Source organism: Platalea leucorodia (genome assembly GCF_965183815.1).
Source record: "Platalea leucorodia genome assembly, chromosome: 7".
Classification (NCBI taxonomy): domain Eukaryota; kingdom Metazoa; phylum Chordata; class Aves; order Pelecaniformes; family Threskiornithidae; genus Platalea; species Platalea leucorodia.
In genome coordinates, this window is record NC_138829.1 from 26,258,791 (window position 1) to 26,268,919 (window position 10,129).

The 10,129-nt window shown below is 50.0% G+C and overlaps 1 protein-coding gene across 1 annotated transcript in view; it reads right to left on the minus strand.

Moving 5' to 3' along the window:
* The window catches only part of IFT43 (intraflagellar transport 43), a gene marked incomplete at its 5' end in the record, with an annotated part of 45,470 nt that extends 40,181 nt beyond the window's left edge, over positions 1 to 5,289 (minus strand). The window contains 2 exons of the mRNA XM_082318963.1: positions 4,589 to 4,678; positions 5,236 to 5,289. Coding sequence (XP_082175089.1) covers positions 4,589 to 4,678; positions 5,236 to 5,289 — 144 coding nt within the window. The remainder of the gene's footprint in view (positions 1 to 4,588; positions 4,679 to 5,235) is intronic.
* Between the last annotated feature and the right edge of the window lie 4,840 nt (positions 5,290 to 10,129).

Below are 10,129 nucleotides of genomic sequence, written 5' to 3' on the forward strand. Positions count from 1 at the left end.
TGCAGGCCTCGCAGTAGCAAGGAAGGAAATCCAGCTGGACAGCACATGTTGGAAAAGCATTTCAATAACCACTTCTTTGAGCAATCTTCCACGTGGATTTCACCCTCAGCAACTGATTTGCAGTTGTTTATTCACTTGGGTTAGATAACCGAGTCCTATTTAAACGATGCCTGGATGTCAGCCTAAAGAATCACTGCCAGGAGTATTTGTAAGCTGGGTGGTGGAAGTCCAAATAGCTGCTTTGCAAAATTCACCTGTGGGAACACCCTTCCAATATGCAGTGGAGGTGGCCCAAGCTTTTGTCTGTCTACATGAATCTATCCTGAATAAGGTATTTTTTACACAAGAGCATACTTTCAGAAGTGAAAGCACAGAGCCTTTCCCCAGGCTTTGGTGAAACGCGGGGAAGGGAACCAGCAGGGAACTTAAATGATTTTGGGCAAACCCTGATATAGAGTGAAAGTGATCCTGTCCTACCTGTGTGGAGATATTCTCAACATAGCCTGGAAAACCCTCATCCTTTAGGCTGACATATTGCCTATTAAACCAGTCTCCACTCAAAGGATCTACAAAGTGCTGCTAGAGAGACACCAACCACCTCATATTGAGATTGTAAGAGGCAGAAACCAAGGAAGTCTTGAACAGGGTCCCAAGGGAATCCTGTCACTGTAGGATGAAGAGAAAGCAGACTGTGGAAGTAGGATAACATTACAATATTTCTGCATACTGATTTCTTACGGAACAGCAAATAGTTCACTCTCGCTGAGAGGCGACACAGAAAAGGAAAAATCTGCTGATATATTTTAAAAGAAGGCTTTTCCACTCAGCTTTCCAAATCAATCATCTCAAGAGCTCCAAACCTGGCCAAACAGCTTCTTTTGGTGGATGTCATCAAGCCAGCATTCAGACTGTTGGATGCAGTGATGTTAGAGCCAGGAAAAAGGTTTTACTTTTATCCTATAAAAGTGTCCAGAAGCCCTGGTAGGATGGGACAGCAAAGATCTTCAACAGATCTCATTATGTGATCTGCCCCTCCCATTATACAAATAACATGACCAGCTTGAATTTGTCCCATTTTGTCAGAAACTTGATAGCATCAAGATGAGTAAAAAGTAACACATCAAGCCAGGGGATGGGAAAGGCCTCCCAATGGAAAAATGGATACATTACCCCTCTGAAAATGAATGTTTGAAATGCGGAGTTCTGGCATGTAGCAAGCAGATTTAGCTCTAGGAATTCCCATTTACGGCATATTCCCCTGGGTGCCCAAGAAGTGCCTGCCAATTTGCCAAGGAGCTCTAAAGGCCAGGAACACGCACAGCCACTGCTGAAGGAGGATGCTGACTGCACCAATTACAGCAAACAATCATGTTCCTTCTTGCCTCATGAAATAATATATAGCTACAGTGCTGTTTGTTAGTACTTGTACTTCTGAAAAGGCAGGAATGCTCTACATGCCAGATGGCAGACTGTGAGCTTTGTGACCCTTAGTGAGCCCCTCGAGGAGACAGAGGTCTACATTTGAAGGTAATGCGGATACTTCCACACAGCAATGGGAATTATCAAATAGAGATTTGGGCAGAGGAATTACAGATACACCGCTGTAGGTTAAGGAACTTGCTGCGGGAGATATATACACACAACAGGCTCTGAAAAGATGCTAAGATATCATACCGTTTTCATAGAGCTTGGGGGAAGTATATTAGGCTACAAGGCACAAGAGATTGCTGTTGTGCCCTAGGGAAGGAGGTTTTAGCAACACATTTGTGAGAAGACACACAGTTGAGGAGATGTACCATTGTTTGGAGTCTCTTTCAGAAGACAGAGTCCAGGTCAAGGAGAGATCAGCAGTAATCTGATAAGATCTATGCTGCAAGTCAGATGATTTGCCTATTGACTTCAAAACAAAGATGTTTTTAATTATGTTAAATGAGTTGTTCACCCTTCGAAGTGAATTTCCTTGTAATAAGCCCAAATGTTGAAACATGGATAGACAGGCACTTTTTGCTTCCTTCAAGCAAGCTGCTCTGACTGGAAAACACTTCCTGGATGGTTCTCAGTGTCAGGCAAAGACCAGAACAATGGCACAAACGGTATGTTTGTACCAGAAATCTGAGCTGGGTGGAAACTGGGTGGAATGACATGGAATTATTAAAAAAAAAAAAAAAAAATCAAGGTGAATCTTAAAAAAAGTTTTAAAACTCTGAGGAACTACTGAGGGCAGAATCACCACCCTGAATGTGAAACTGCACATGAAGGTGGGAATATGGCAAAGGTTTAAGACAAACCCCTTTGTCTTCAAAATCAGTAATAAGAATAAAACCTCCTATGCTGAAATTAATTACATGGGGCCTCCTCCAATACTGCCAGTTCCAGAAAAAAAATACCTTTTTTATTTTTTATTTTGCATTTCTTTTGGGAAGGTTCCTTGAAAAGGATTCAAGATGACCAGATGGCCAAATGAGACATCCATTGTAACAGCTGACCCCACCACTTGGAGGCAAGCCAAGGACAAGCTTCCAGAAAAGTAAAATGGGATTGCCAATCTAGGGTGAAGGAAAAAACAATGTTAGTTCTATCAAATGCTCACTTTGGTATCAAATACGATCGTGTATGAGAAGCCTCCAATTCTGGAGCAAAGGAAAAGGCTGAGGATTATTTATAGTGGATTTTGTCTCTTCTCCAGTAGCTCCAAGGTTTTCAGTTAACAGCAACATTTAGCAACAAAGAACTGTCTGAAGGGAGACTATTGACACAAACGGTTCTTCCTGGTGGTTAAGATCCAGTAATAACATATTTGAACCTTGTAAGGCGTGGAAGGCCTCACCCTTCTGCTGCTGAAAAACTCACTGCTTTCAAACAGAAGACTGTAACTATTTCTTAGTCCTCTCCAGGGGTGCCCAAGGACTGGAGCCTTTATGATCTCTTCCCAGCTATTATAATGGCTACGATGCGAGACACACCAAGTACAGCTGCAGTAAGTTACAATCACTCAGCTGTACCCCTACATCACGCCCTGGTCTCTTTCTAACCAGGGCATCAGTCCATGAACTAGGACAGCCAGTTCCAGTAAGAGAACAATCTGACAGTGAGCCACCCTAATCTGGAGGCTAACCAATGATTACACCCACTTAAACCACCAGCTGGTTTCTTTAAGACTTTCTTTACCTACAAGGCCCACGGTTATTTCGATTTCTTAAATTACACCCCCTGCAAACTCCCTCACGGAATCCCTCCTGAACTCCTATAGCATACCCGGGGAGCGGAGAATCATAGGTGGGAGAGGATTCTCTGTTATGCCTATCAAGAGCAAAAAGCATACTTTCTCCAGAAAAAAAGCCTGTTCTAGGAGGTGTTATTGTAAGCTAAGCCATAACAGTGTATTTTCAACAGCATCGCAGGGACTCCAAGGAAATATCCCCCCACAAAACCATTTTGGCGCAGATGGCTGGGACACAACTACTCACACAGTGTAACAGGAGAGTTTTGCCACAGCACAGAGGATGCGGGAGCAGCCACTCCCAAGACAGAAGGTCCCAGGGCTCTGAGCACAGTAGCCTGAAGCACAGTTGGTGCCAGGGCGGCCAGCAGGGCAAAGTGGGTTTGCAATTTGAAGAAGCCAAGAATATGTTATGCTGTAGACCACGACTGGCACTGCAAAAAGCTAAATATCATCTCATTTAAACAAATATCACTATCAATAAGGTGGGAGTCTGATGATCCTTTTGTCCATCTGAAGGTGTCAAGGAGCAAAATCTGTATGTCCTTTCTTGACAGGTGCTCCTTCCAGCAGGAGATGCCTGTGGGGAAGCCATGCTAACGTCAGAGAGCAAACTTCCAGGCAGAATTTGAGCATTCTGCAGCGCTAAGCAAGAAAGTGAATCGAAAGTGTTCAGATCTCATCTTTCTGGGTATTAGAGGATGTTGCCACACTCCCCTGTGAAAGAGGGGTTCCAGACCATCTAATACTTTTTGAAGACGTACTGACAGAACAGACTCTGAACAAAGTTTTTCTCCAAAGCCAAGTGGGAACTGAGTTTGCATATTATCACCCACAAGACAAAGTCTCAGATGCTGCAAAGCTGGCTCCTAGCATGACCTTTGTAGCCTGTGCATGGAGGAAAGGAAACAGCGTCACTATACAGACTTGATACTGACCATCTCAGATACCGTACTCTGGCTCTAGCAAAAGCGAAGTGCAAAAGCAAGGCATCTGCTTACCTGTATTCTGCCTTGCTACCATAGGTGGTGGCAAAACTGGTCATAAAATGATGTGCCTGCCCATATTTTAATTCCCATGGAAGATACGCGTGTACAGGAGGGAGAGGCCCCAAGTCCTGTTTGCTGCTACCCTCCATACCTCACACGTGAGAAACCGTAGTCCCAGATACGACCCTGCGTGAAAGCTACACGTCACGCAGAGGGCAACACCAGGAAAGGGACGCGGCAGTCACGTGGGCCCCAGCTCTAAGGACAAACTTCAAAGGACAGAGCACACCATGCGGGAAAGAACCTCGGAGGAAATGAAGAGTCCTCCACTGGAGACACCAGCAGGATTACAGACAGGTTCTCCTGACTGGACACCCACCTCTCCAAGCGAAGCAGACGGAGATTTCTTCCTGCTGAGATTTTCATCTGGGAAGAAGTCCTGGCGGGCTCGACGGCCCATCTTTAGCACCTGCAGTGCAGGGGGAGACGCGAAGGGGGAGACACGGTTACCGGCAAAAGCTGCTTCAGAGCAGGGGGACAAACGCAAGCAACAGCTCTGCAGTGACGCTGTGCCCTGCAATGAGACGCGTTCCCCCAAACGGCGCGAAAGCGCTGCCCGCTGCCGGTGCGAACGCTGCCGCCCCTCCCGGCCCGCGGCCGGTGCCTGGGTCAGGCTCCCCCACCTCACCCGCGGGCTGCTCGGCCCTTCCCGCCGCACGGCGACGGCCGGCGGCAGCCTGACCCCGCGGCGGTCCCCACGGAAAGCGCGGGCAGGCCTCCCGGGGGACGGCCAACACCATTTCCCCGCCTCCGCCGCCCTGCGGTGGGGGCCGCCGGCCCCGAGGCTCCCCCGGCCGCGCTCGGGTGCGAACGGGCGGCCCTTCGAGACCCCGCAGCCCCGGCTCAGAGCGGCTGGGGCCCGCGGCGGGCCCGGCCCCGCGGCGGCCGCTCGCCTCCCGCGACCGTTAACGGCCAGCTCGCGCCGCGGGCGGCAGAGCGGCCCGGCCGCCCCCCGGGCCCGCTCACCCCGGCGGCGCCCCCCCGCCGCGGCGCCTCCGCTCGCTCCGGCTCGGCCTCCATCCGCCGCCGCCGCCGGTGCTTCCGGCGGACAGCCCGCCCCCGCCGGCCCGGCAGCCGGCGGCCCTGCCCGGCCCCTTCGCCCGCCACCCCGCTCACCCCCAGCCCCTCCGGGGCAGCTCAGCGCAGGCCGGGCACCCCTGCCCAACAGCCGGCAGCGGCGCTGGGTGCTCCGCAGCCATATAAATACCCGGCCCCATCAGCAGTCTGAAAAGCTGGGCCTGGCTAACGGTGACAGCGGTGCTGCGGTTTCTCAGCACAACACATCACGTAAGTACTCGTTTATCAGTTTTTAATTTCACACGCAGCAGTGGCAGGTTAAAAACAGCCTGCCACTGTCTTCTCCAGCTCTTTACGCTATACGCTTTTTAAGTTCCCACTACGGCAGATGATCCCAGCCTTGTAGATCTGTCTCCTCACAGAAGGTTTTGCCAAGTCTCCTGATGGCTTCTGATGCTCTTCCCAATTCCTCCGGCTCTCCAACACGACTTTCCAGACGGGGCAGCCGGTCCCCAGAGCGCTCGCTGGAGGCAGCCCCAAGGATCAAATACAAGCGCAACGATCATTACACACATGCCTCTCGAGCATAAGTTGTGCAGAGATTTCCACTGAGCTGCATAAAACGACCCCTGGTCCCTTTCTTGGCCGGACAGATGTATAGATTAATTGTAAATAGATCTAGTTTTAGCTCCACATGTTAAATAAACATTCGGTTCTCCAGTGCTTTGTCCATTTGCCTATATTTTTCTGGTATCTCTGACATTCCTCACAATCTTCACCCATCCTCATTAGCCTAAGTTGTTGTCGTCCATTTCTTCTGCTGCTAGAGTCAAGAACCGTACCACACCACAAACTACATTGTTAATACTTTGCCATGATAAAAATTGACGGTGTGACCCTAAAGTTTTAAGCCCTCCAGGAACACCTTTTACTAAAGGCACCAGATCTCCCTCTGTACCTGCTTAGCTTTAGTAGAAGCTCATGGTCTGGCTGAAGAACTTGAAGAAGTCTAAATAAATTGTGTCAAATAATTCTCCTTTTTTCCATCCCTTACTGACATTTTCAAGTAGTTGTGCTGTGACTGCGGTGATCTAAGGATTAAGTGAAATAAGATTTGTGGGCAGAGGTAATAACTTTTTATTAGACCAACTGATATAGCTGGAAAAAAACATACAAGAAGTGTTTCTGTGCCTGAAAGCTTGTCTGTTTTTTCCAGCTATATCAATTGGTCTAATAAAAGATATTATCTCCCTTTACAAACCTTGACATGTTCAAGGAATTCAATAAGTGAGATGTGATTTTCCTTTTTTGAAGCCAGCCTGGTTAGGCTCTATGAAATTATGATCTTCCAGATACTTTGTTCTTCTCTTTTAATTACAGATTCAAGTATACACGAGGTAGAGAGGTCAGTTTTCACCTAGCCCCATGCTTCACCACCAGGGCCATGGGAATATGGCCCTGGATTTCCCACTTCGCATGCACTCCTCCAAAGAGCTGCCGCAACCGTGCAGCTACGCAGACGCCGGGGGACAGAGGGGACTGTAGCCCCCAGGCTGCAGTAGCTGCTGCAGGATGCCCGACTACAAGCGTACACTTACAGCTGACCTTCTTGATCAGAAAAAGAGCATCCCAAGAGGAACATGATAGCGTCCAGAGCAACGTCTGCTAAAGCAGGAGGGCATCCCTGGGGCGGGAATCCTTGGGTAGGGATGCATTGCCAGCTGTGGCCCCAAACAGGCAGCTGGTGGGGTGTTCCTACCGGAGGCAGGGTAGGAACAGTACGGGGTGCCACCCTGGACGGACGGATCATGAAGCAGCAGGACCCATGGGTTCACTTGTCTGGAACTGACCCCCTCAAGCCCCTCCTCACGATTCCCCCGGGTGCCCACCCCAGACAGCACCCCACTAGCCATCCCGGCTGCCCCCAAGACGCGCTGTGCTGCTTGCTGCCCACCCCAGCGACGGGAGTCTCAGGCCAACTGAAGGAGGGTGGGGTTCATGTGCGGGAGAGAAAACATTTAAGCACTTGAGGAATCAAGCCTTGCCTCAGAACTTTGACTTCTGACTTCAGAGATTCTCGATGAGAAAGAAGAGCAGCCGTGCAGAAAGAATGAAACCTAAAATCCGTCCTTGAGTCCCTCTGGACTCCTCCACTCATCAGAACGGGCTTTGTCACCCACCCTGACACATTTTTGCCTGCTTGGGGAAGGCAACAGGGGAGAAAGAGTCTTCATCCATCATTTCATGTTGTGGCTAAAATGGATCTTGCTTGCTTTAAACGTTGGGGTCACCTTTTCTGAACAGCTTCATTCTCCTCTGCCCTACTGGTGACACCAGAGGCAGCATTTGATCCTGGCCTAGAGCAGCCCCACTCCACCGAGAAGGAGATGGTTAACAGGACGAACGTCTGGTGCTGCTGTGGCTGGCTAAAGCCATTTTCTGTGCTTGCTGCCTGTCCGGGTCAGGTCCGTGGTGCCAGGGTTTCTCTTTCCCAGTGTACCCTTCCAGGTGTATTCTCAGCTCTCGATCTGCCTCACTTGTTCAGTTTTGTGCTCGCTATAAATCACACTGCTGCCACCCCTTCTTGTCTGAACAGCAAGTAAGGACTACGCAAGCATTCCTTTCACGGACAAGTTCTCACATCTAAGCATGGACGCTCTCCATCTGGTTTCAACCCAAACCCAATCACGCAGAATAGCATTAACAGAGTCCCCCACTAGTGCTGTTTGCTGTTGATTACTCCTTGACTGAGCCTATGAATAGAGCTTGTGTCTGGTCCTCCTTCTACCCAAGAGAAAGCCGGGAGAGTCTGGGAAAGCAATCACACTTGAGCACTCCCACATGCTTCTGGTCATAGACCACCTTTAGAGCAAGGGCACACACGCGTAGTTAAAGCTACAGCTATGGTGGAAAGCCCACATGGTAGCTCTGCTGTGGGAGAGAACAATGACCACCTTATTCAGGGCGGCCAAAGGTTTTGTTAAGCAGCTCTCTGGCAGCAACAGGATTTATGGGATGCAAGGCAATTCCAGTAGCAACCAGTGACACAGCACTGCGCTTTTCTTCCTCACCCAGTCCTCACGTCAGGCAGCCAGCCAGACTCCCGATTTCGACATGGGCCAATTCATTGAAAACATTAAGCTTCCACTGGGAAGCAAAGCGCTCGGCGAAGACTGCTGCCGTAGCCTGCTCCGCGCTAGCAGCACACTGGCAGCTCCAAGCACCTCACCTTTGATTTTTCTGCAATTTTTTTTTCTCCATGCACCTCGAAGTATTTATTTACCCCATCTCTAAGGGGTTTTGGAGGAGGGAAACAACTGCAAATATTCTTTTATTTGCGCGGGTTCCAGGACAAAATCTCCTAACCATTGCAAAGCTTCAAACAAGAGGTTCCTCCTTCTGGAAGGTGCTCTGATTGATAGGCAGAAAAGGCCCACGCACTTGCCTGTCTTGATCTTCACGAGAACAGACGCTGTTCGGGTTACATCAGCCCCAGCTCAGACTGTCAAACCCCAGTCAGGGTTGCCAAGTGTGAAATATTTCCTACGATACTCACACATTCAGTAGCCCCATCGGGCTCTCCCTCAGCCCAGCTGGATTCCGGCGTGTCCAAGACGTGCAACCTGCTAGTGACTGCTGCTCGCAGCCACCAGCGGCAGTTCCAGCGCACGTCGAGCCACGGAGCTTCCCCACCTCTTCTCAACCCAGAGAGAGCAATGGCCAGAGCAGAAAGTGAGTGGCCCAGTACTGGAACTGGCACCAGACCTACATCCTTCTTCTCCACTATTATTTCCAAGCGGTAAGTCCCCACTGTCAACTCGTAACAGAAAAGTCTGCTCTCAGCCATTAACAACATAACCGTATATTTTGTACTATTGCATTTCATCCCATTTCTACTGTCTCAGCCATCAAAATTGCCTACCCGCTCCTATAGGATATCCTAGTCCTTCCCTGTATTGACAATGCCTCCCAACTTTGGATAAGCAGCCAATTTCATTAGCACACCCATTTCAGCGTGCCAAGATCATTAATGAAAACTGGGCCCGGGACCAGCCGCTGGGGAACTCCGCTAGTAATGTCTTATAATTCCTGTGCTTATCTCTGTCTTAACTAATAACTCACCATGTGGCACTGTAGCAAATGGATTACTGAAGTCCGAAGCAATCAGTTCTACTGCATTTAGTGTGACCTCCAACCTAACGTGGGGTAGAGGAGGTCCCAGAGCAGAAAAGCATCCAGAATTCATTTCAGAAGTGCCTGGGGAGCTCTAGAAACATCCATCCCAATCTACATTAAAATATTTCGTGGACAGTTAATGGCAGCACTCAGACTTTGCACCTTACTCCAAGTCGTGATTCGCCTGACATCTTCGTAGAGCCACTAGACCTTGTTACATCTTTGTCTGCTCCATCAAGGAACTCAAATTCCTCTTCCCCAAGCAAAGCACAGGCAAACTGTGAGCAGCTCACCCTTCGGTCTCCTCAGAGCTGCAGGGAATGGGCTCACCGGGCATCCAGCTCCCCCAGCCGCCCCATGGATTTTCTCTGAACCTCTTCCACACTCCTTGTCTTCGGCAAGCCACTGGCCCCTGAGCTGGCAGTGCTCTCCCAGCCCGGGAAGGGAAGGGAAGGGAAGGGAAGGGAAGGGAAGGGAAGGGAAGGGAAGGGAAGGGAAGGGAAGGGAGGCTCCCCGCAGCGGCACCCGGTGTTGCCAGGCATGGATCCGCTGCGCTGTTGCCGGACACCACCCCTCCGGGCGCAGGGCCACACGCCCCTGGGGCCCACCTCTCCCGGAGCACGAAGCCCCCAGGACTTGCTTCTGCAGAGAGCTCTGCCCAGCTCCC